General features: G+C 38.4%; 1 protein-coding gene across 8 annotated transcripts in view; it reads left to right on the forward strand.

The window, feature by feature from the left end:
- The window catches only part of LOC104592934 (membrane protein of ER body-like protein), a 124,131-nt gene that overhangs the window by 38,344 nt on the left and 58,180 nt on the right, over positions 1 to 27,607 (forward strand). For 4 of the 8 annotated variants that reach the window (XM_088900754.1, XM_010252489.3, XM_088900755.1 and 1 more), the window contains 5 exons: positions 281 to 361; positions 11,778 to 11,912; positions 12,532 to 12,708; positions 13,131 to 13,265; positions 13,848 to 14,027. In XM_088900754.1, coding sequence (XP_088756880.1) covers positions 281 to 361; positions 11,778 to 11,912; positions 12,532 to 12,708; positions 13,131 to 13,265; positions 13,848 to 14,027 — 708 coding nt within the window. The remainder of the gene's footprint in view (positions 1 to 280; positions 362 to 11,777; positions 11,913 to 12,531; positions 12,709 to 13,130; positions 13,266 to 13,847; positions 14,028 to 27,607) is intronic. The other 4 variants (XM_010252497.3, XM_088900752.1, XM_088900753.1 and 1 more) reach the window with 4 other exon arrangements.

A 27,607-nucleotide genomic window follows, 5' to 3' on the forward strand; every position in this document is an offset into this window, starting at 1 on the left:
GGTCTTTTGAGGGGTAGACTGGATGCTGACCTAAACTTTGGCAATTTTTTTTGGCACAAAGTGGGTGCTCTCAGACTCAAACCTGCATTCGCTGGCTTGTTAGCCTGAGGTTTTATCATTGCACCAAGCAATGGTGTCTGATAAAAACCCTTTAGGTTGGTTATGTAGCTTCTGCTTCAATTTTGAATATGACTTAATTGACATCCACTTGTTCTGTAGTGTAGTGAAAGAAATAATTCATACTTATTTGTTATGCTCATATCTTGATGTATTGATTCAGGGGATGCAGTACGACATGTTAAGGGAGATGCAGACTTAAATCCACAACATTCTTTGGCTGAATCTGAAACTAACCAGAAAAGTAATAATATTTCAGTTCAAGGAATTTTTTGCCTAGTAAATCTCATTCTGTTCTGTTTGCATTTATCTTGGGTTTGCTATGAATTTTCTTGTTGCATTGTCCACATTAAAGTCCAGTCAAATAGAAAGGATGAATCTTGATTAAAGAAGAAAATTGGGCCGATAAGGCTATCTACAATACTAGGTCAAGAAGTATTTTTTTTTTCAAAAACTAATTCACAAGATATGATTTTCATCATTTTCTGATGCTAAGGTGTGACTCATGGTGTTGCACTTGCCTGAAGTACATGCCATTAGCTTCATGAGATTGCCTTTTTTTAATTAGTAGATAAATATATAAATCTAAAATAAATTACATGAAAAAGAAAATAGCAAAATAAATAAAAAAATATGAAAATTCATTTCTCACCTGTAAAACACTTCAAAATAAACATGATTAGCATTTATAATTTTCATGTGTTGCATAAATTGTAAAAAAGAAAATGAAATTCAGAAATCAATAAGTAAGTTCAGTTAGTAAATTAATATTACTTACTGTTCACTGAAAATTATATATTCAAATAGACAATAAGATTTTTTTTTGATTGATAACTGCAAATTCCATTATTATTAAAAAGAGGTAAGAGTACAAGGAGTTTAATTACTGTGAACATTCAATGAGAGATAAAACCTCTTATCTCACCCCCAAAACCAATTTTCTCACTTACAACTGTGCACAGGGATTCTCTCCCCACCCCTTGTTTGGCTAATGCATCAGCTAAAGAATTGGCATTCACTTGATCCAACAAACAATTACTTCCATGTCTCTAGTTATCCATCTGAACTTCTTATTTTCATTATTATAAGTCCATAATTTCATCTCTTTACCTTGTATCCAACTCACAACCAGCTTTGAATCACCCTAAATAAGTAGTTTTATAATGTTTAATATTTTTTCCCTTTGCAGGTCTTCCATCAATGCCAATATTCCCCTCTAAGAGAATCACCCTCCCCCACCGGTCCTAAGTAAAGAGCAATTATCTTGCACCCCTCATCTCTAAATACTCCTCCAATACCTGAGATTCTTGGGTTTTCCTTGCTACTACCATCAAAGTTTGATGAACCCTCTTTCTAGTGGAGACCATTGATGATTGATGACAGTCTTATTTTAACATGAATCTGCCACTTCCTTCCACTTTCTAAGTTTGTCATCCATTGAGACATTTGAGAAAGTTTCCAAAGATTTCAGCCAATGAGCCACTCTGATCATTATTGTTTCAATTATGCCTTCTCTCCTTTTCCAAAAATATTCTTGATCTCCTTTCTTCCCAAATTGTTCATACTGTTTCCTTTTTTGTGCATCTCCACATAAGTCTTCCCCTTTTCTTTGGCCATGTAAAGGTAGCTGGAGCAAAAAGGCTTTGAACGTTTGCTGGAGGATTCCACCTACATCCAAACAGAGAGAAAAACCATTCCCAAATTGAGATTAAATTAGTAATATACTTAATTATATCAGTAGTTCTTATGGCATTTAGTGGGATTGTTTGAGTTAGTTTTCTTTTTTTTTTTTATTGATAACAAGATTCATTAAAATGAGAAATCAGAATACATACAAGATTTAGGGAGAGATAAAATGACTTGATTCTCCCCCAAAACAACAAGAAAATTACAGAGTTGCCCAAAACAATTGACCCCTACCCACCCCCTGTTTTGCCAAGTTATCAGCAAAGGCATTTGCAGTTCTTTTCACCCAATGAACCTGGATTTCCACTCCCCTCAGCAGCCACTTAACCTCTCTTCTCTCATTAGCATAGATCCAAAATCCATTACCCTTCCTTAACCAATTTAACACTAGCCAAGAGTCTCCTTCAATAATCAATTTTTGGATGTTCAGCTCCTTCGCTTTCCTTAGCCCTACTAACAAAGCAAATTGTTCAGTTCTAAGAGAGTCTCCCAACCCAATGGGAGCTGAGTATAAAGCAATCACCATCCCACTTTCATCTCTGAATACACCTCCCACACCTGAAGGTCCCAGGTTACGTTCACTACTCCCATCGAAGTTTAACTTCAAGAACCCCGGGGATGGAGGTGACCACAGAGGGCACACCATTGATTGATTTGGCACAGAGGAGGTCACTTCTTTCCAATTGTTCAGCAGCATACCAGAGACATCAACAAACAGCTCCAAAGTTTTCAGCCATTGCAACACTCTAACTGTTATGACCTCAATCAGGTCTTTTTTCTTTCTTTCTTTCTCAAAGAAGGTTCTTTGATTCCTTTCTTCCCACAATGTCAAACAAATGGCAGCTCTCAAACATCACCACATGACTTTACCTCTTTTCTTCGGACACCTAAAGAAAGAAGCAGCAAACCACCCTTGTATGCTTGGGGGAGGGAGCCACCTGCACCCAAATAGATCCATAAACCAAACCCGAATATCAGAACTGAAAGGGCAAGAAACTAGTAAGTGGTAGTAACTTTCACCATCAGCCTTGCATAAGATGCACCGGTGTGGAGACAAGCACCTATTAGGCCTTTTCCTTTGGAGTAAATCACAGGTATTACATCTTTCCAAGAAGGCTTCCCAACAAAAAGCTCCAATCCTTAGAGGGACCGGTTTACCCCAAATTTCCTTTACTGGGAAATTTTGAAAGCTACTGCTAGCGGAGTACACCAAAGACTTAAAGAAGGAAGCACAGGAAAAGAAGACATAAGGGGTTAAAGTCCATATCCTATTATCCCTATTTGATGGGTCTAAAACCACCCCATTCAGAATTTGAACTAACTCCAAAGCATCCTCAAGTTCTGAGTCCCTAAGGCCTCTGCTAAAGTCCAAATCCTAGTCAAAACCATAGGTAGACTCGGAAGGAACCAGAAAGGAAGGGATAGGTTCCCCTTTAAATTGAAAGAGTGAGAATAAGGATGGAAACTTATCTTTTAAAGGAACTTCTCCCACCCAAAGGTTTTCTCAAAACTTCACCTGGTTACCTGAGCAAAGATCATACTGATGTGCTGCAAGAAAGAAGGGAGAATGGCATGTATGGATCTCCAAGGAGAGGCTCTAGTAGTCCTTGCCACCAGTCCAGCGTCCCACCCATCATCAGCAAGCCCATGTATACTCAGTGTCACCTTATCCCATAACTTATCTCTGCCCTCTATTAACCTCCATAACCACTTTCGTAAAAGATCTTCATTTCTCTTCCTAATGTGTCCTAGCCTCAAGCCACCATCCTCCCTATTTCTAGAGAGAATCTCCCAATTCACCCTAAGATCTTTCCTGTCCTCCCCTGACTCCCACAAGAAGTCCCTCATCAGCTTCTCTAAACTTTTACTTACACCCTCAGGGATTGCCTATTTATTTATTGTTTGATTGCTCTGCTTAAGTTGGTCTAGGCTGTCTTTTGAATTGATGCTAATTATAAAGAAATTAATAGTTGCATGTTGAAGGTGTTGAATTTTATCATGATCATCATCTAAAATTAAACAAGTGTTTATGTCTTTTCTTTCCCTTAATAGTTCATTAATTCAAAAGTAACTCATCTGCAAGTGTTTGGTACTCTTTTGGTCATGTAAATCTACACCAGGAACCAAATTACCTGGATGCACCAGCACCTAAGAGCAAGTCAGTTATCCAAAGGGAAGCCCCTTGGTAGATGAAAACATTGTTCCAATTGGATCCAAAAAAGAAGCTTTTCTGCTTGAAGATGTACAAGTTAACATTAGAGAAGACTTGGATTATTCACCGAGAAAGAGCACTGTAGGTATGAGAGTGGATTCTAAATCAAATTTGTTGATGACATATATAAGAATATTTTTTGATAAATGATAACTCTGATTTTGATGCCTTAAGGGCATCAATTCAGGGGTATTTTCGACCTTAGAGTAGTCAAATTGTGTCGTTTCCCAATTAATTTCAATGTTGTGACCTCTGAGGATCTCTATGCAAAACTGGGAAGTTTTCATGGCTAAAATGCAGATTTTGGGAAGCTGGTGTGAAGTCCAGTTGAGAGAGGGGGTGTTTTTGTGAAAAATTGAAAGCAGAAGGGCCTCCTAGCTACTAAACCCAGTTTGGCGCCCCTCCTACTATATTAGCATGCTCCCCACGTTTTAGCAAACCCTAGGGCACCTTTTTACTCATTCTTTTCACTCTCAGGAAACCCTAGCCGCCCCTAGCTGATTAACTTCACCCTCCACTCCTAATCTCCACCATCCATTCTAGGGCACACTTTTTGTAGTTTTTAAACCCTAGGGCGCCATGAGAAGTTCCCAGTTTTGCACAGAGACCTTAATTGGGAAAAGGACACAATTTGACTACTCTAAGGCCGAAAATATCCCTGAATTGATGCCTTAAAGGCATCAAAATGCAGAGTTATCACACCCCCCAACTTAACCATTGCTAGTCCCTTAGCAATGCAGCCTTAAAATTACACTAAGCATAGAGATCCTTCCCATCTCAAGATCATCCCTAACAGAATTACTCAAGCATCCTGATTTCAGAATTCTCAAACTCTGTATAGATCGGTATTGGGCTTAAGGGGTAAAACTGTCTTACTTTGAATATTATAGAAACTTGGCTTAAAAATCTTATTTACCCTTCCATTCGCAGGTTGTTTTGATAATTTGAGGTTGATTTTTAAAATCAGACATGTATTCTTCTTATCATTTCTAACAGCGGATTTCTACCCCTGAATTTGATATGCATACTTATTTTTTGTTACCTTCCACCGTTTGACGCGAATCTCGACACTTGCCTTAGGTGAAGAAACCCGGTTACTAAGTGTTAGGTAATTGTCTTTGGCATTCCCTTTTCCGTTTGATGCGAATCTCGATACTTGACTTAGGTGAAGAGACCCGGTTACTAAGTCTAGGGTGTCCATTGACCTTTTATTCTCTCTCCCTTTTTTTCAATACTATTCAGGGTAGTCCACTGTCTCTTAACAATTTGAAGAATTTTTGTCTAATTTCTTAATCTTTCGCTTTTTATCTCGACAGGGGCAAACTTGGGAGTATTTTCCAATTTCTAAACGGTTTCAACAATGTTCAAATAAGACCAATTTTTACTCCTATCACTTGCTACCAATTTCTACAAAATTCAATATTCTTTTATCAGTTTCCTCAACTTTTTCTGTTTTGGAATCTCTTTTAATGGAAAATTTTAAAAAAAATTTTAGTAAAATTTTAATTCTACATATTTAAATGGTTAGCTTCTCAATTTTTTTTTTCTCTCTTTCCTCACCCCCCAACTTAAATGCCATTGTCCCCAATGGCATGACTAGAATGATGCAAAAAGGATTTGGGCTAAAGGGAACAATGAATAGGGTTTTCCTGAGGGGTTCAAGGTTTGCCACCTGGTCTCGAATCATGAAACAAAAACTCTAATCCTAAAAGTAACTGAAAATTACGTTGGGTTGCCTCCCAACCAGCGCTAAGTTTAACGTCTTCAGTCAGACACATTTACACACTTTCTTCATCTAAACTCTCCGACTCACTTTCATCTTCTAACAAACAGGGATCAGATTGGGCTAACCAAGGGGTAGGTAGGGCATCCAAAAGATTGTCCACTATATCTACCTTGCATTTATGTTCCCCTAGGTTTTGATACTTAGAGGCACTAAAAACGTTTAATCGGACTTTTTGCTCCCCTAATAAAATGTTCATTTCCCCCGATTTACAGTTTGTATTAGCCATTGCTAGAAACAGACATCTTAAGATTATCGGGATGTGGTTCAATTCCTCGGTTAGGGTCATGTCTGGGATGATGAAATCCAATGGGAGGTGACAACCCTCTAGCCTGACAATGACGTCCTCAATAACACTTCGAGGGGACTTGACTAACCAATCCGCGAGTTGCAGAATTACCAGGGTAGGTTCTAACTCGCCGATCCTGAACTTGTCATGAATGGACAGAAGCATATTTATACTGACCCCTAGATCCAATAAGGCCTAGTTGAAGGTGATTCCAAAGACGACACAACTTATGAAAAGAGCATCAGGATCTTTCAGTTTTTGGGGAAATTGGTTTAGGAGAGCTGCACTAATATCTGTCGAGAGCATCATTTTTTGTGGGGCCGATCGTGGCTCCATCATTTGAGTACACAGCTATTTCAAGAACTTGGCATAGGCCAGGATATGTTGGATCGTGTTGAGGAGAGGGAAGTTAATATTGGACTTCCTTGCTCTCCTTGTTGCAAGTCTCTTTCTTCTTTCGCATTGGCCCGACTATGAGTGCAGTTGGAAAGGGAACTACTGGTTGGTTCATTATGCGCTCTTCTTCTAAGTTTTCCTTTCCTATTTGTTCTCCCCCCAACTTAGGGTCTTCCTGCTCCTTTTCTTCTTCTCACACGGGCCCTCTAAAATCCTCCCACTCCCTAAGGTTGTAATAGCCTTGGTGTTTTCAAGCTAAGGGTCCTTAGGAGGTGGTTGAATCTACTGTGGAGGAAATCCCAATGGCTGATTTCTAGGGTTCACAATCGGTTGACTCGGTAGTTGCCCTACTCCTCTCCTCTTCTTGGCTTTGGCTAGCTGTCCTATTCGGCTCTCTAATCTATCGATGGATTGCTACTGATTTATGACCAGCTGTTGAAGCTATATGAATTGATCATCTACTGTACAGGTTTGAGGAGGTTGAGGGTAAGCCTGATACGATTGGACCAGTTGGTTCCTAGGGTACACTTGCTGGAATGAACTCTGTACTTGTGGCCTCTGAAATTGTTGGGCCATGGAGTTGGATGGTATTGTTGTTGGGACTGCATGTAGGTTTGACATGGTTGAACCGGTTGAGTCCCAGGGTAATCTTTGTACTCCTAGTGGGTCTGGGCTTCAGACCATTGAGAGTGAACATCCGATAGGGGGTTTTCTTGGACTTGGGCCCTATAGGTGAAGTTGGGCTGATTTTCCCACCCAGGGAAAAATTTGTTGGCCGCATGTACTTGGTTTGGACTAACTGGTTGACATGGGCCTACCGCAGGGCACTGGCTAACATGATGGGCCGGGTTTGCATAGATGGAACGTGATGGATAGGATGACAAGGTTGGGTATGGGCCACTTTGTTGATGATATCCAAGGACCTGGTCAATTCTGTGGGCCATCCCATTAATCTTGTCTAGTTGTCTAGACACATGGTTCCAATCTATTTGTGGCTCAGGTTGGAAGTAGTTTCTCATTACACACACTCCAACCATTGAATTCATTCTCTTATTTTGTTTTAACCCCCTTTTTTGTGAAATTTGAAATTTAAATTCAAATTCAAATAGATTTTGAAATTTAAATTCTGCAATTTAATATCAAATTTGAATTTTTTAATTTTTTTACTCTCTTTTTTTGTTATTATTTTTTTATTTGAAATTTAAATTCAAATTTAGATTTTGAAACTTAAATTCTTGAAATTTAAATTCAAATTTGAATTTTTAATTTTTTATTCTCTTTTTTTGAGATTTGAAATTTAAATTCAAATTCAGATTTTGAAATTTAAATTCCTAAAATTAAAATTAAAATTTGAATTTTTAAACTTTCAAAGAAAAAAATGCAAACAAATCGACCACACGACCTAGGGCTGACCTAGGCTTTCCTAAACTAGTGGTTCAACCAATGTGAATCCTCTTAGGTTCATTTGGAATTACACCACTTCCTTTGGTTAGCTAGGTAAGAAGTGGGGATGTGGGAGGCTCCCCTTGCTCTTGCAAGGACCTAATTAAGTAACCACAAAACCCGCTTTGGCGTAGCCGTTTAACCTCTTTCCTTACACACCAACCGCCAGTTATGGAAAGTAATCACAAGCTTTCCTAAAATTTAGCACACCTTTGAACCAAATGTGAGGCTTCCCTAAAGGATCTTGCTATCCAAATTTTAAATTAGGGTTAGGGTAAACCGCACGTGAAGAGTGGTGATTTTTGGGCCAAGGAAGGGTGATGAAATCCCCACCTTATCTTATTTAAGTTGGATGCCCTTAAAATGGATTAACGGAAAGACAAAATAAACACAAAATGAATGCAACTAACTACAATGCATGAACAATTATTTCTAAAATGCAATTTAGTAATATAATATAAACGAATAAAATAAACTATGCACAAGAAGCAATTAAAATAAAAAGAAACCTAGCACATTCACAACTAACAAAATAATTTCAGCAATGAAATAAACCTATATGATGCATGCTCTAGAATATCAAATCCTAAATGATGGAATGCAAAAAAAAAATATTATCTTTTTTCGATTTTTTATTTGTTTTTATTTATTTATTTTTAAATTCGAAAGTTTAAATTTAAATTTCGAAATTTGAAATTGAAATTGAAATTGAAATTCAAATTTGAAAATTTAAACAATTTCCTATTTAACGATTAATTATTCAATTGAATAACTAAAAAAAGGAATTAAATAATGCAACAACTAATTATAACAAATAGAAAATAAAAGAAATAATTATGCTAAAAACGAAATTAACAACTACCAAAATAAACTCTAACAAGAAAATTGCTATTCTAAAATTAAACCGAAAATAAAATAAACAAAAGAAAATTATGCGGCAATAAATAAAATAAATGATTTTTTTTCTATTTTTTTCTGAAATAAAAGAAAAACACAAACCTAATAAGACAAAACGGGAGAAAAAATAATACTAGAAAAAAAATAGATCTAGAAAAATAATAAAGAAAGAAAAATAGATTTAGAAACAAAATGGGAGAAAAATAATACTAGAAAAAAAAATAAATCGGATCTAAAAAAAATTAATTAAAAATTCGAAAATCAATATTCTACCAAAAAAAAAGAGTTCAAAAATAAAAATAAAAATAAAATCAAAAATAAAATGGGACGACTACATATGAAACGCAATCCAATTTCTCTTCTCTCCCGTAGTCCCACAACGCTCCGGTACCCCACCTTTCGCTATTCCGTCTTGCAGAATCAAAGAGAAACATGAATTAAACTGAGATAATAGATCAAGTAATAAAACGAAAAAGAAAAATAATGAAACAGATCCAGACAAAGCAAATAAAAATTTTTCTCTATGCTTCCCCAACAACGGCGCCAAAAAGTAAACATGTATATAAGAATGTTATGGGACCCTTTTGAGATGTCTACTTTATTTGGAATTTCTTTAATTATTGTCCATGGTGCATCAAACACCTTATTTTCCCTCATATATCTGTTGAGATTCAGCAGTTTCTTATGTTTTTCTTGTTTGTAATCATTAGTTAATGTTATTGAATCATTAGTTAGTGTTATTGGGCCCAAGGGCCATTAGTTTATGATGTTTTTTGGAGCTGTTTTATGTTATGAACAGTAGCCACCCTATTAATGCCATATTAGTCTTTGTAATCAATCTTTTTTATGAGTATATAAGATAATGAGTGGGGCAGCTAGACCATTATTGGCTTCTCCCCATCTCTTCTTCTCTTCTCACTAAGAACTTGAAGGGATGGGAGATCCATCATATGGATGGCCGAACCCTGCAAGAAGGTTGGGTGAAATTTCAAAAATTTCTCTCTTCCATCCGAGAATCGTATTCCCTAATTTAGAAAACTGCATTTTCAAGGTTCGTTCTTGAAACAAAACCGGACCAGATCTGAAACCAAAAGAAGGGAGAGGGAAATACCTGATACGGAATTAAAAGGAACTCCCAACATAGGTGTTCACGCCCAAAGAGGATACCAAATCTGCCTCCATTAAAGATGACACAACGTATGTTGAGGCAGGACCAGCAAGAACCTAGGATTCTTCACCAAGAATCGAGCAGGGTGGTGTGAGCACAACTTCTGATTGTTTCTTCACCAAGAAATAATATCAAGAACACTTATTGATCACTCCAGTAGGTGGAGATCGAATTGGGATGGCACCAAGAACTGAGGGAGAGAAGAGACTGCAAAAAGGAGTGTGTTCTCTCTATGGAATTTGCCCCTTATTTATAATCCCTTCAGGATCAGCTTCCTAATCTGATTAGGAATGAGATTTCCTAATCTAAATCTTGTATTTAGATCTGGACTCTCAAGTTGATAAGACTTATCTTATCCAACTACTAATCCTGGTCAAATTATAAACCCAGAATGGCCCAATTTAATTAAACCATTTAAGCCCAGTTCGAAATGGGCTTTAGGCCCATTAAGTCATACTGCTCACTTAACCCATTATATGTTGGCTAGTTTGGTTTTCTTTGTATGGTGTGGGACCCAAGCATTGATCTACACATCAGCCACATGGGTTCAGCCCAGCCTTTGTTACAAGGCCTGACCGAATTCACTGTAGGTTACAGTGAACCCCTGAGTCTATCACAATGGGCTCTTAATGGGCCCAACATTTACACTAAATGGTCCTTGGATCGAGCCATCTTGTGAAAACCCAAGGACTGTAGATAGATGCAAGATTAACCCATCAGGTATTACCCTCAATGGCCTTACACTTAACCTCTCAGCGCATAATGATCAAACACTGCTTGACAAGAGAGGACCTCTCCTTCAACTGCAAGGTACAATGCTACACTCTTTACTCACATGGATCCCGGGAATTAAAACCTTTTTGCAAACAATTTGAAACCATAATATATAAGTATATCTCTATATAAATATATTTTGCATAACCAAATTTCAAACACATTTAAAATCCACTGCCAGCAGTTTAGGTTTCCCTCAGAGAGAGTGCATTCCCCGATCATTCACTTTGTCCGACAAAGGGGCTGATCCTGTCACTATGATCACCCACTCAGGTGAATTCTTAGACTATTCCAACATACCTAGGTTTTGACCCGATAAAGGATCTCACTGATTGACATATCAAAGACAGCCCAACCCGACACCTAGTGCAGTACCACAATCGAGTCTAGGGGTCAGGTGTAACATTCCAGTTTTGCCCATCTATCTCCAAGGTCCAGGGAAATACTAGAATTTTGGTCCGATTCAGGGTTTCAAGAAAACCCACATTGCATGTACCTCAGGTCTCACCCTGGTAGCTGAGACAAGCCACCCCAACCAACTTGGCGGCACATCAATGTCAGCCTTGGCAGGATAAATCTCCCCAGATCTATCCAACAACTGTGAAAATTCTAAACTAACACGAGTCTCATAAGTGTCCAGTTTAAGGGTATTACACAGAAACACACCATAATATCACAAATCAATTATGCACTTTATTCATTTACAATAAATGACAATAAGTAATTCAATCTGATTGGAGCTAAGGGCATACACTGTCTAACAAAACTCTCCCTTTCTCACTGTTATCAAATCAGATTATTGTTTTTTTTTTCTACTTCAAAATAAGGTTTGTCAAACACTTTATTTTCCATTATTTGAAAAATATATGCCTTACATATTATGCATTTGTAGTCATAAACACATAATTGTGGTGTTATTTTCTTGCCTGCAATGCCAAGAAATAACACGTTTGTGACATCATGCACTTAGTTTTGAGCAAATCACTGACCAAATTTGCATTGATGAATGTAGCATTAACAACAGAGAACATCGTTTCATCACTACCTTTGACATTTCTGACTGGGGAAGAACCTGATGTTAATGAGAAAATGAAGGATCCAACAGAACTTTGGACAGATGAGGGTGCAACTGCAAAATCTGATGAAGGTATTAACAAGATTCACTAGAAGTTCTTGAGTGCAATTTACCAAATAGGAAATATATGTGTATGGATTCTTTGGAAAAAAGAACCTATATTATGTCATTATGTCAACTTTCAGGTTCCAAACTCTAGTAATAAACGTTGCATTTTTTTCTTCACAACACCTATTTATATTTCCATTATTCTCTCAGATTGTTATTCATTATACAATAAAGTCTTGAACATGAAAATATCTTAGAACGGGATTCACGGACAGGTAATTATTGTAGGAATGGTCTGCATAATGACCAGAGTTATTCATCAACTTGAGGTTAAATTAGTAATGTATTTAATTATATCAGTAGTTCTTATGACATTTAGTGAAATTGTTTGAGTCAGTTATTGGGATTGCCTATTTATTTATTGTTTGATTGCCATGCTTAAGTTGGTCTAGGATGTCTTTTAACTATAAGGAAATTCATAGTTTCATATTGAAGTTGTTGAATTTTATCATGATCATCATCTAAAAGTAAATAAGTATTTGTCTTTTCTTTCCCTTAATAGTTCATTATTCAAAAGTAACTCATCTGCAAGTTTTATGTACTGTGCATTTGATACTCTTTTGGTCATGTAAATCTACACCAGGAACCAAATTACCTGGATGCACCAGCACCCAAGAGCAAGTCAGTTATCCAAAGGAAAGACCCTTGGTAGATGAAAACACTGTTCCAATTGGATCAAAAAAGGAAGATTTACTGCTAGAAGATGTACAGGTTAACATTAGAGAAGATTTGGATTATGCACCTAGAAAGAGCACTGCAGGTATGAGAGATGATTTTCAATCAAATTTATAGATGCTTATATATTTTTCGGTAAACATGTATATAAGAATGTTATGAGACCCTTTTGAGATGTCTACTTTATTTGGAATTTAAGTTATTGTCCTTGGTGTATCAAACACCTTATTTTCCATTATTTGAAAAACATGTGCCTTATATATATTATGCATTGGTAGTCTTAAATACATATTTGTGGTGCTATTTTCTTGCTTGTAATTTTTTTTTGAGAAGTTAACTTTATTCATAACAAGAAAGGTACATGAGGAGATGTACACAGAGATCAGACACTCAAAGAGTTACACAGGCAGAAAACTATCACTGAATAAGTAATCCCTGTGAGCAAATAATTGACCATGCACTTGGTTTTGAGCAAATAATTGACCAAATTTGCATTGGTGAATGTAGCATTTACAGCAGAGAACACTGTTTCATTGCCACCTTTGACATTTCTAATTGGTGAAGAACTTGATGTTAATGAGAAGATGAAGGATTCAACAGAACTTTGGACAGATAAGAGTGCAACTGCAAAATCTGATGAAGGTATTGACAAGATTCACTAGAAGTTCTTGAATGCAATGAGCCACATAGGAAATACATGTAAGAACCTATACAATGCCAACTTTCAGGTTCCAAACTCTACTAATAAACTTTTCATTTTTTTTTCTTGAAGTTCTCTCTAATTGTTATTCACTATACAATTAATTCTTGGACATGAAAATATCTTAGCACAGGATTCATGAAGAGGTAATTATTGTAGGAAAGTCTGCATAATAACCATAGTTACTCATCAACTTGATGTTAAATTAGTAATGTACTTAATTATATCAGTAGTTTTTAAGGCATTTAGTGGGATTGTTTGAGTTGGTTATTGGGATTGCCTATTTATTTATTGTTTGGTTGTTCTGATTAAGTTGGTCTAGGTTGTCTTTTGACTTGATGTTAACTATAAAGAAATTAATAGTTGCATGTTGAAGTTGTTGAATTTTATCATGATCATCGTCTAAAATTAAATAAGTATTTATGTCTTTTCTTTCCCTTAATAGTTCATTAATTCAAAAGTAGCTCATCTGCAAGTTTTATGTACTGTGCGCTTGATACTCTTTCGGTCATGTAAATCTACAGCAGGAATCAAATTACCTGGATGCACCAGCAGCCAAGAGCAAGTAAGTTATCCAAAGGGAAGCTCCTTGGGAGATGAAAACTCTGTTCCAATTGAATCGAAAAAGGAAGCTTTGCTGCTTCAAGACATACAAATTAGCATTAGAGAAGACTTGGATTATGCACCTAGAAAGATCACTGCAGGTAGGAAAGATAATTCTCAATCAAATTTGTAGTTGACATATATAAGAATATTTTTTGTTAAACATGTATGTAAGAATGTTATGAGACCCTTTTGAGATGTCTACTTTATTTGGAATTTCTTTATCTTTCCATGGTGTATCAAACACCTTTTGTATAATCTGTTACATGGTGACACATTTGTTTGTTCTTGGGTTGTTTTCTCATCTCTTGTGCATATTTCTTATTATTTTAATCAATTTCTATTTCGAATTATTATTAGTAACTGTTAGATTTTTTTTTGACAAATAACAGGAAAATTTTATTAAAAAAGGAAAAAGCTGAATACAAACTAAAGGCAGGTGTTAAGATAACACCCCCCAAACCCAACAACTACTTCAGCTACTCGCATACAGCAGAGAAGAAACAGGAGAGAAAACAAGAGATTACACTAGCACAGCAAACACTACTCCAGTTTAAAGGAAATCAACACTTATCTGGTGTGCTCATATCCCTTCCAGGGTCTGTTTTTTTTTTTGTTGTTTCTGCCTTAAAGCTGGGGAATCTACCAACCATATTCTGCTCCACTGTGAGGAAACTTGAAAATTTTGGAACTTTTTTCTATCATTATTTGAATACAGCTGGGTTTCCCAAAAAATGTGGTTGAATGCTTAGGGCAATGGTCAGGAAGAGGATTAAGCAAAAGAGGGAAAACTTTATAGCAATCTGCTGCACATGCTATTTTCTGGAGCATTTGGGAAGAGAGAAACTACCAGGTGTTTACCAACAGAGCAAAAAACTTTGAGGAGCTGATTTCTCTAATATGTTACAGATGCTTCTTGTGGACTTCCAGCTCAACTCACTTCAGAGGTGTCACCTTTGATGACCTCCAAAGAAACGCCGTAAATTTCCTTCACTCTAATCAAATACAACTCATCACTCCCCACAGTTTCAGATCTGATGTGGATGGCGAGACGACCTTGTACTTTGATGGTAATGCTTTTGGAAACCCGGGTGTAGCGGGTATTGGAGGTGTAATTCGAAATAGAAATGGTATTGTCAGTTGGGCTTTTAGTATGGCAGCTCTAACCGGCATCAGGAGTGCAAAAGACATGAGCTTACTAAATCTTACCATTAAAGGAGATTCAGCCAACACCATTAATTGGCTTTCTAATCCTGACAGTGGGCCTTGGGCCTTAGCTCACTACCTGGCTGAAGCGAGAGACATCCTTGCTGCTTTAAATGCCCATGTGGTCTGGATTCCAAGGGAGCTAAACTCTGAAGCTGATAGTCTAGCTAAATCTGGTGCTCACAGGGATTACCTTTTTAGTGATAGTTCTCTGCCTATGTAACTTTCTGAGTGCTTATCTGTTGTGTACATTTCCTCATGCACCTCTTTTTTTTTTGAATAAAGTTAGCCTTTTCTCAAAAAAGAAAAAAAAAACAACTACTCCAGCCAAGCAATTCTATGCGTAGATCAATCTTCCACCTCATCAAACTCATCTGGACCTCCTTCCTCATCCCAAATTTCTCCCCCTAACACTTCAGGAACCTTTCTCATGCTTTTAAGCTTCCTCTTTTTCTCAAAAGCTCTTCTATCAAAGTCCTCTCCTCCTAAAAAGAACAAGCTCAAAGACTTGCCGATTTCCACCTCTTTGTCAACTAGAATCTTCAAGTCCGCTCCTCTTTTCTTTTTTGTCTTATCCCCTGACGTCACTTCAACAGAAACCTCTTTCAAATTGTAATCATTCCAAATTGTTTTTTCTGCACAATCAGACTCTGTTAACTCCACTCTTTGAGAATCCACCAGAGGGGATATCTTTCTAGCCTCTTTGGAAGAGAGCGACGACTCCAATGCACATCAATAGACCTTCCCTTATTTGTTGGGCTGTCTGTTACCCAACCCTCATTATCTTTTACATACATTAGTGTGATATGGTTCCCTGATGCAATTATGCCCTGTTCACCTCAAGTTTTGCCATAGTATGATCCACATTATTGGCTAATCCTCATATCCATATGAAAGTTGCAACAAGCTCTCTTGATAGTTGAATAATCTTTCTCATACCATTCCTATATTGCCATGATCCTTGGTTAGTGCTACATATCCAAATTAGCACTGTTTTAGAGTTCCCCTTCCATCACTAAGTTTCTAAATGTAGAGTGTCTTCCCCAACCTTAACGCTTGTACAACAGCTAGTAGTGTTATGCTCTTACGGAGTCCCCTTCACCCAAGGTTCAAAGTATCGATACACCCGATACAATGCAAGTGGTGTATCGGTACTTTGAACCTTGTGCCCATCTTTTTATTTTCTTTTTTTTTTCAAAAATAGGTTAGGGGTAGGTTTTAGGCCCCTCTGCCCCCCTGAAATAGGTCAAATCCCAAAACCCTCCTTATTTAGCATATCGGTGGGCGACCGGCACGGCACGTATTGGCCGATACAGGCCAATATGTGACAAAATTTTGGAACTTGCCTACCCAAATAGGGCCTCAGAAGATAGCTAAAATGTCCCCATTACTGTTCCAGAAGACTACTACTCCAGAATTGTCTGGGTTTCCCATACTGCACCTATCAAAGTTAAGCTTTATTTCAGTAGTCGATCAAGACTACAGTCAGTCTTGAATTCCAAAAGATTTCAGATTGAGAAAAGTAGAAGAAAGAGGGAGAAGAAAGGAGAAGAAAGCAGAAGTACACAAGGGTTTTGAAAGGAGGGACAGATCGAATGAATCTGCCGCTGCCACTCTCTCAATATTTATAGGTTATGTTCACTAAATGTAGGAAAGGGCAGAATTTCCCTTAATGCTTACATGGCAAATAAAACAAATAATAAACTGAAATAACAAGCTGTCTAAGATAACTACCAACTAACACTAACATAACTAACAAAGGTTACATGTGCTGTCATATGAACACAGTGGGGACCACAGCCATGGGGCCCACATCAGTGTTCTCTACACTCCCCCTCAAGTTGAGAATAGATATTTGTCATTCCCAACTTGAATAGGTCTGCCTCTAACTTCTTCCTTGGAACAGCCTTGGTGAGAAGATCTGCGAGCTGCATGTTGGAGGTGATATACGGGAGACACACTTCTTGTGATGAGACCCTTTCTCTAACAAAATGTCAATCAACTTCGATATGTGTAGTTCTGTCATGCTGCACCGGATTGTGAGCTATATTAATAGCTGCCTGATTATCACAATACAGCATCAAGGGCTTCTCATAATCAATACCCAACTCTTCAAGTAGTGATTTCAACCATAGGATTTCAGCCACTCCGTTAGCCATTGACCTGTATTCAGCTTCGGCACTAGAGCGGGAAACAACACTTTGTTTCTTACTCCTCCAAGAGACAAGGTTACCTCCTACAAGGGCACAATATCCAGAGGTAGACCTCCTGTCATCAACACTTAAACAACTGATCACAATCAGAAATCTGTATGAAATCAGTTCAGATCTGATCCGAAACCAATCGGCAATCAGAATATAAGCAGTCCGATAACAGTTCCCACCCCCAAAACAAGCTCGGAAGCCAAAACAGGTCTGAAAACCACTTAGAAAGCAATCTGTAATGCTGAAGCAGAATTAGGGTTTTAATCGTAGGGTTAGGAAAACCTTTGTGAGAACATAAACAATGCTCAGCCGCACCTTCCAAAAGAATTCACAATCAAGTCTAGCCGTAGGGTTAATGACAAACCCTAAAAAAAACTGATCACCTCTGAGAAAAAATAGGAGAGTTCGGCCGCTCCTCCTAGATAGGTCCAACCTATCTTGACTGACAGCAATCTCAAGGGAAAAATAAAGACTTACCCAGAAAACTCTGATTGCTACCTTCAATCATGGCCTGAACCCTAACCTTCTCTGGTTCTTCCTGATTACCAAAACACTCTCCAAGCCTCTACAAGTCTTCGGACAGCTGCTAAACTTTTCTGGTAACCTCCAAGAATCAGCCAACAAACAGTCCTTTGTAAGCTTCTAGCCCTAGACAGTTCTCATCTGGTCGGCTGGACTAGACTCACATGAGAAACCCTAGATAGGCTCTGATACCAAGTAGTCGATCAAGACTACAGTCAGTCTTGAATTCCAAAAGATTTCGGATTGAGAAAAGTAGAAGAAAGAGGGAGAAGAAAGGAGAAGAAAGCAGAAGTACACAAGGGTTTTGAAAGGAGGGACAGATCGAATGAATCTACCGCCGCCACTCTCTCAATATTTATAGGTTATGTTCACTAAATGTAGGAAAGGGCAGAATTGCCCTTAATGCTTACATGGCAAATAAAACAAATAATAAACTGAAATAACAAGCTGTCTAAGATAACTACCAACTAACACTGACATAACTAACAAAGGTTACATGTGCTGTCATACGAACACAGTGGGGACCACAGCCATGGGGCCCACATCAGTGTTCTCTACAATTTCATTAGTAGCAGATGGTTACAATTCCATGGAAACAACAGACCATGATGAGGATGAGTGAGCTACTTGCTGTGAGCACCTAATGATATCATCCATGGAGAATGGGGCAGAATTGTCCATAGATTTTACTCATTGTGCCATTTTCACCTATTGTAGTGGTAGGCTGTCTTGAGGGCAGTTTAATCATGGTACTTAATGAGCATTAAGGGACACCTAATGCTAGGCATTTTTGTAACTTTCTGTTTTGGTATAAATAACAATGTTTTGGGCATGAGATGTGTGTGAAACTCAGCTTGTTCTAACCCTGTTCTAGAATCAAACAAACATATTCATATTCATTCAAGTTGGTATCAGACTATTCAAAGCAAGCCTGGCATTGATCGAGCCTAACACACTTCTTAGGGAGTTGCTAAAGTCAGTACCTGTATGGTCAACCAACAACCTACCACAAAAAACCCTAGAATATGGTAAGAATCAATTTTAGAAACAGTTTGGTAACAGTTTCAAGAGGATTTGATGATTCTATAGATTTTGTCCAAAAAAACTAGAAAAAAGTTCAGATCTGGTTAGAGTGAGAAATACATTTAAATGTTTGTTTTCTTGATCGAGACCACTTGTGTTTGATCCATAACATATTTCTGAAGACTATGGAAGTGCTTCCACAATTTCCAAATCAAGATTGAATATTTGCCGAATATTTGTATCCTACCATTTTGCCATCCAGCCCTATTAGTGCCTTTCTATTGGTTGTTTTTGGTTGAACCATGCTTGGTGCAAGTGGTAATATTTTTTAGATGTGTTTATGGCTGAACTGATGATTGCAGATTGGTGATTCGAAGTATTGATTAAATTCTGGCAACAATTTTGGGTTGGGGATTTTCCTTTAAAATAACAGTTTCCGGCTCTCTTTGCCATCTCTACCTTCAAGAATGAACCGGTATCTACCTTCCTTGTACCACTGAACTCTACCTCTGGGTTTGGTTAGAATTTGGGACCGAGAAGAGATATCAGGGACATGGAATTGGACAGTACCTTATCCCTATTATCCATCCTTGATGGGGTTTTCTTGGAGCCAACAAAGGTAGACAACAGAATTTGGACCCTCTCTCCCTCTGGTACCTTTACGTGTCCCTCTTTCTTTAAAGCCATAACACAACCAGCTATTCCTATTGGTCTGTCTTTCCCTGTTAAAGAGGTGTGGTGTCAACCTATTCCTCCATAGGTGGGAAGCTTCTGTTGGGAGGTCTTTCTGGAAAGAGTTAATACAAGAGATTTGCTTCAAAGAAAAAGGCCCAATAGATGTTTGTCTCCTCAATGGTGTGTCATTTGCAAAGTTGTTGGTGAGTCTAGGTTTCACTTACTAATTTCCTGTCAATTTGCAAACTTTATTTGGGGATGGTTTACTTCTTTGTTTGGGTGCAGGTGGAATTCTCCAATGAATGTGCAAAGCTTGTTTACTTCCTCTCCTTCTAATTGGCCAACAAAGAGGGCAAAGATTATGTGGAGATGTGTTAGGGCTGCAATGTGTTGGTCTATTTGGGAAGAAAGAGTAGAAAACTGCTGAATCAAAGAATTTGTAAAGAATAAGAGATATTTCTTGAAGAAGAAGAAGAGAAAGAGAAGAGAAGAAATTGATAAAGAAAAAGAGAGCTATCAGTTCTGGCCCCCCACCTCACTAGTATTTATACCTTTAGTTAAAAAAAGGTATAATGACTAATATACCCTTATAGGGCAGCTAACACATAAAATTGCATATATAACTCAAAAGAACCACTGAACAGGGACCCAACGAGAGTGTTGTAGTCCCCACTTCCTATCTAAACAATAAATAAACAAAAACAACTACTAAATCTACACAAATCTGCCCCAAAAACCTCAACACTCCCCCTCAAGTTGGGAGTAAATGTCACACATTCCCAACTTGTGTAGGTCATGTTCAAGCTTGTTCTTTGCAAGCCCTTTGGTGAAGACATCAGCTAACAGTAATTTAGAGGAGACATAAAATAGGAAAATTTCTCCAGTTGTCACTCTCTCTTACGAAGTGTCTATTGGTGCACCTGGGATGCGTCGTCAAACACCCGAGACACCAGTTTAATAATTTGTATTTTTCCAATCCTCAAAACAAAATAAAGAACGTAGTTTAGTGGTGAGGAAGGGGTCGAATCCTCAGGGAAGCAAGGTTAAAAATTATTATTTTGTTCCAGACAAATAAGTAAAAGAAAACAGATTTGGGATTTGCAGAAAATAAGAAAATAAAATTTATTAAAGCTGAAATTAACTATTCAAAATTGAAAAAGACAAGAAATTAAATAAAACTGAAATTAACAAGAAAATAAATAAAAATATGCTGAAATTCGGATCCAGTGGCGGTAGCTTTCCAGGAAGACAAACTGCAAGCCATTCCTCCTCCGTTCAACCCTCGAACCCCTCAAGACACCTTAGCCTTGAACTGGACAAATTCAGATCTGCAAAAGGCAAAGAAAAACAGAAATTAAATTAAACCAAAATCCAAAATTGCAGAAATTAAATTGCTAGAAAAACTGAATAACAAAAAGAAAGAAAATAAAACAAAATAAAAATGGTGGATCAGCTCCAGTGGCGGCAGTTGCAGGTTGGACGAACTGCTTGCAGGAACCCCACCTGACAAGAACTGGGCGTCTTCCTTCCTGTAACCCTTGAACCCCTCAAGAAGCCTTGGCCTTGTGAACTGGGCTAACCAACCCCTTCTTCAGGGCCCTTGGGGTCCTTTCTATAAAGAAGGGTGGACAAAACTGTGATTAGAGAGAAAAAGAGGGGTGGCTAGTGGGTTTATGCAGAAAATGGGTGCCTCTAGGGCTTAGGAATGGAGGATTAGGATTAAACTAGAAGGATCATATGGCTAGAGTGAAAAGGAGGGGGAGCCTATAAGTATGGAGGGCTGGGACTTAAGCTCCTAGGATTGAACGGTGGAGATTCAGGCGCCTAGGGCTGAAAGGTGGAGATTAAAAGGAGTGGGTAGCGCCCTAGGATGGAGGGTGGAGATTACAAGGTGAAGATCTAAGGGTATGAGAGGTTGCTAAGGCTTGGATGATTGAGATTAGATGCTAGGGAGGAGTGGAAGGTGAAGATTTAGCAGTTGGGGGGCGGCTAGGGTTTGTTAGAGGTGAAAAGAATGAGTGGGGAGGTGCCCTAGGGTTTTCTAAGGAGAGGGGAGTATGCTAATACAGTAGGAGGGGTGCCTTTCTGGGTTTAGCAGGTAAGAGGCACCCTCCTGTGCTCAGTTTTTCACAGAAACACCCCCTCTCTCACCTGGAATTCTCACTAGTTTCCCAAAATCTGTAGAAAACTCTATAAATTTCCCAATTTTTACCCAAAATTTGCATAGGGACCCTCAGAGGTCACAACATTGAATTTAATCAGAAAAAGGGAACAAATTAGTCAGTCTAAGGTCTAAAATACCCCTAAAAGGATGCCCTTAAGGCATCAAAATGCAGAGTTATCATCTATCAACCTCAATGTGTTTTGTCCTGTCATGCTGAACCAAATTGTGGGCAATATCGATTGCGTCTTGGTTGTCACAAAATAACATCATGGGCTCCTTAGCTTTTATCCCAATCTCACTCAGCAAGGATCTAACCCAAAGTAGCTCTAAAACACCATGGGCCATAGATCTATATTCAGCCTCTACACTTGACCTAGCCACAACTGACTGATTTTTACTCTTCCATGAAACCGAATTTCCTCCTACAAAGGTGCATACCCCTAATGTGGATCTCCTGACATCTAAACAACTTGCCCAATCTACATCTGTATAGGACTCCAGTTTCAAATTCCCATGGTCTGAGAATAGATTCCCTCTGCTAGGATGCTTTTTTAGGTATGCAAGTATCCTCTTAATGGCTTCCCAGTGCTGAACCCGAGGAGCATGCATATACTGATTCACAACAGTAGCAACATAGGAAATGTCTGGATGTGTCATACATAAATATAATAGCCGGCCTACCATCCTCTGATATCTCCCCACATCCTTAACCAAATCACCGTTCAAAGCATTAACCCTATGGTTTGGGCTAATAGGAGTATCAACTAGTTTAGTTCTTAGCTTCCCAATTTCCTACAGAAAGTCCAACACATACTTCCTCTAAGAGATGAATGTCCCATGCTTGGATCTTGCAACCTCAATCCCTAGAAAATATTTTAGTTCACCTAGATCCTTGATCTCAAACTCTTGTTGTAGTGACTTTTTGAGTGCATTTATCTCCCTCAGATCATTCCCTATAACTACTATATCATCCACATACACAATCAATACTGGCATAAGTGTTTCTCTCCTTTTCACAAAGAGAGTATGATTGGACTGAGTTTGTGTGTGTTCAAACCGGATAAGTGCCCCTTTGAACTTGTCAAACCATGCCCTAGGTGATTGTTTCAATCCATATAATGATTTTTTTCAGCCTACAAGCTTTTCCCTCACCAACATTTTTCATGAAAACCAACTGGAATGTCCATATATACCTTCTCTTGTAAATCACCATTAAGGAATGCATTTTTAACATCAAGCTGGAAGAAAGGCCATGAATAGGTAGCTGCTAGAGACAAGAGAATTCGAACTGAACTCACCTTAGCTACTAGTGCAAAGGTCTCAAGGTAATCAATACTATAGGTCTGTGTATACCCTTTTGCAACCAACCTTGCCTTGTACCTCTCTATACTGCCATCAGCCTTGTACTTCATAGTGAACATCCATCTACATCCAACTGTCTCTTTGTTTGTAGGAAGATCAACTATCTCCCATGTCTGGTTCTTAACCAAAGCCTTCATTGCTTCTTGCATAGCTATTCTCCACTCAAGTTTGGAGGGAGCTTCACTAACATTCTTGGGTATAGACACAGAATCCAGGGAAGAAAGGAATGCACAATAGGAAGGTAATAGGGCATTATAGGAAAGATGGTGTGAAATGCAATGGGTTGTACACTTTCTCTTTCCCTTACAGAGTGCAATGGGAAGATTAAGATCAATGGGATCAGCTGCAACAACAGTGTTAGGTACAAAAACATCATCATCAGGAGAAATAACAGGCTCGGGCTCAAGGGAAATACATGGAATCTCAGATGGATTAATGGAGAGTGGTGCAGGTTCTTCTACTGGAGCATGTGTGGAGTCAACCCTCTTGTGTTGGCATTGATAACATTGTGAGGCTGGCCGTAGTGGATTAGGTAGTGGGACTAGAGCTGCTGATGGTGTAACAATAGGTGGAACTGATGGATCAAATGAAACAGGAAGAAGAACAGACTGTGAGTTCTCCTCCCCAAGACACTCCCGCCGAGGAGAACCATGAGAGAAAAAGAATGCAAATTCAAAAAAGGTAACATCCATAGTGACAAACTTGTTCCTCGACACTAGATCATAACAACAATACCCGTTTTGGCTTTAAGCATACCTAAGGAAAACACATTTTTTGGCCTTAGGATCCAACTTCCTATGATGAGGACCAAGAATGCTAACAAAGCAAACACACACAAAAACTCTTAGAGGAATATGAAATATCTCCCCATCTGGAAAAAGAAGTCCGAATGGCACCTTAAACCCCAAAATGCATGAAGGCACACGGTTAATCAGATATACAGTCGTGAGAACTACATTCCCCCAAAAATGAATAAGAACTGAAGCACACACCATAAGACCTCTTGCCACTTCCAACAATGTGTCTATTTTTCCTCTCTGCAACCCCATTCTTGTGGTGTATATGCACAACTACTTTGATGAATCGCCCCATGCTCCAAAAAATATGTGACCAAATCCTTCTCAAAGTATTTTCTAGCATTCTTTGATCTGAAAACTTTAGTCCTCACCCCAAATTGTGTGAGACCATCTGGTAGAATTGTTGCACCAAAATAGGTACCTCATCACGTGATCTCATTAAATATGTCCAAGAATACCGTGTGTAATCATCCACAAACAAAAGAAAATAATGGTAACCACCCATGGAAGAAATATGATAAGGTCCCCATACATCAGTTTGAACAATTTCAAAAGCAAAAGAACTTCTTTTATTACTTGGTTTAAAAAATGTCTACAATGTTTTCCCAACTGACAACTTTCACACTCCAAACTAGATAACTAAACAGACTCAAAAACTATGGAAACAAAGATCTTAATGAATTGAGAGAAAGATGATCCAAGTGATTATGCTAAAGCATAACTTAACTCACTAACTCTAATCTACTACTATTGCTGCTACTAACATAATGGCTTTGATGTCTCGGAATCTCATCCAGAAGGTAGACTCCATTCACCTCACAGCCACTCCCGATCGTCCTCTTTGACTCCTGATCCTGCAAAACACAATTACCATGAAGGAAAGTCATTGAACAGTTCAAATTTCTTGTCAGAGGACTCACAAAAAGAATATTAGGATGGAGCCTAGGGACATGTAAGACAGGATAAAGTTATGTCATTAGTCACTGTTAACTGTCCCTTTCCCAACAATGGGAATATGGGAACCATCTGTTGTAGAGACTATCTCTGCCAAAGCACAACTAGTAAGAATTGAAAATGGTAGGTAACTAGGTATACTGGTCATGTGCTCAGATGCTCCCGAGTCTATAGTCCAAGGAGGTCCTTCCTTACTTGAGGTGGATGCATAATTTGCAACCACATATGAACTACTTGTATGGGCAAAGGAAGTAGTGTGATTGGCTCCTGCACTCTACTGCCCGTCTGAGGAACTAGAACCATCCAAATCCTTCTTGCTCATAATATGTCCAAAGTTCTCCAATTCAGTTTTAATTGTGCAACAGACTCCAAGTCAGCTTGGGTAAGAGGTCCCGAAGAGTCTCCTATAATTGCCATATTTGCATTTTCCTTCTTGTTCTTGACCCGAGCTGGTATGAGATATGGGTAGAGCTTCCAACAAGTGTCTCTGATATGCTTAATCTTGTTGCAATAGTCACACATCAAGTCCTTAGCCTCCCTCCTAGTCTCACTACTCCCCCTATCTCCATTTGGCTTAGATTTGACTGTACTAATCATAGCCGACTGGTCAATCCTAGGCTGTCTCAACATGACATTCGTCCTGCTCTCCTCTCCAGAAACAAAGGCATAAGTTTGAGAAAGAGGCACACTCTCTTTGGAAAGGATGTGTTGCCTAGCAATATCAAATTCAGGGTTCAATCCAGTCAAGAACTCAAAGATCCTATTCTTCTCCACCAACTTCTAATAGATTGTTGCATCCTTCGTACTCTCCCAAACCACAGTCTCTAAGTGATCTATCTCCTACCACAGTGTTTTCAGCATGGAGAAATACATGGCAAGTGGCCTATCTCCCTGTTTTGTATTAATCACCTGATTCCTTAACTGATAGGCTCTAGCTACATTTTGTTTCTAGGAATAGGTTTCAATCACTTCATCCCAAATCTCCTTTGTAGTATTAGCCCACAAAAAGTTTTTACCAATGTGAGGTAACATAGAATTACACAGCCAGGACAATTACCATGTAATTCACTGTGGTAATAATTCTAGACCCAAAAATATTACTAGTACCTTCAACACCCAGACCCATGTTATCGGTGGACTTCTGCTCAGTACTCCAACTCTCCATTTCAACTCAAACAATTCGAAAACAAGAAATAACTAGGTAGAAAGCCTCCAAGATCAAATCGATCTCACAAACAAGGGTAACTGATCTTTCCGAAAGAAGAAAAGCCTATCCGGAGAGAAATCCCTCTTTTCCCACCGTCTTCCACCAGAGATAAAAGTGAATTGATCACTCTAGAAGGCTCAGAAACTCCCAGAAACAAAAACCACCCCTATATATAACCTAGAGAAGTCCAACAAGGTCAAAGCGCCCAAGATTAGATCAAAATTGAAGAGTCCAACTTGACTATGACTCTTCCCCACACTCCAATTCTTCCTAATTTTGATGCCAAAACACAAATCACCGTCTTGATGATTGAAACCCACCAAAAAATCCAAGAACCGGGCAGCCTGAAGTAGATCGATCAGTCCTTTATCTCCTCATGCAATCGGCTGATCTAGGACTGCATGGAAGAACTCCAAGAAACCCTAGTCTTGCTCTAATACCAAGTAGAAAACTGCTGAATCAAGGAATCTTTAAAGAAAAGAGATATTTCTTGAAGAAGAAGAAGAGAAAGAGAAGAGAAGAAATTGAGAAAGAAAAAGAGAGCTATCAGTTCTGTCTGCCCTCCTCACTAGTATTTATACTTTTAATTTAAAAAGGGTACAATGACTAATATGCCCTTATAGGGCGGCTAACACATAAAACTGCATATATAACTCAAAAGAACCATTGAAAAGGGACCCAACAAGAGTGATGCGGTCCCCATTTCCTATCTAAACAATAAATAAACAAAAACAACTACTAAATCTGCATAAATCTGTCCCAGAAACCTCAACTAAAAGAAACTTAAGGATCTTCTCAGAAAAGGAGAGAACTGTGGAAGCAGAGATAGAAGTGATTCATGTAAGTGTAATTAAAAGCATTCTTGGTGAAGCAGAAAACGGCTGGGATGCAAAACTAGCCCCCAATGCAGCTCCAAACTCCCCCTGGAAGGCAATCTTTGTGGTACTATCAACCTTTCTTCACTTTATCCGCTTTGGTGTTGGGTGTGGCAATAAAGTGTTATTCTGGGAAGACCTGTGGGTAGGGGATGTGCCCTTTAGTGTTAAATTCCCTGATCTCTACTCCTTGTCAAAACTTAAAAACAAATATGTTGCTAGGGTTGGCGTGTATTCAGACTCGGGGCTCTCTTGGAACTTTGGCTTCCAAAGGGGTCTGAGGGAAAATGAATGTGCTTCCTTATTGCTCTTGATCTCAACTTTAGAGATGGTTCACTCAGACCAAAATGCAGCTGATAGCAGAATCTGACGGCTTATTCTCTTGTGCCTCTTTCTTCAGTCTACTCACTCATTCTGAATTTTTTGGGGTGAATTTCCCGGTGAGAGAAATCTGGTGCAAACTGATCCCTCCTAAAGTACAAGCCTTCTGTTGGGAATGAAAGCTAAATTACTGTAGCCAAAGTAGCAGAAAAGAGAAGAAGAAGAAGAAGAAGAAGAAGAAGAAGAAGAAGAAGAAGAAGAAGAGATGCTGGAATGTCGAACTGCACTACTCAGTTGACAGTACTATTATTTATATTATGATGTAGTACAATGATACAGGAAGTTACTAGAATGCCCCTGATTAGTGATGG

Source organism: Nelumbo nucifera, chromosome 3, assembly GCF_055504915.1.
Source record: "Nelumbo nucifera cultivar China Antique chromosome 3, China Antique-T2T, whole genome shotgun sequence".
In the NCBI taxonomy this organism is placed as follows: domain Eukaryota; kingdom Viridiplantae; phylum Streptophyta; class Magnoliopsida; order Proteales; family Nelumbonaceae; genus Nelumbo; species Nelumbo nucifera.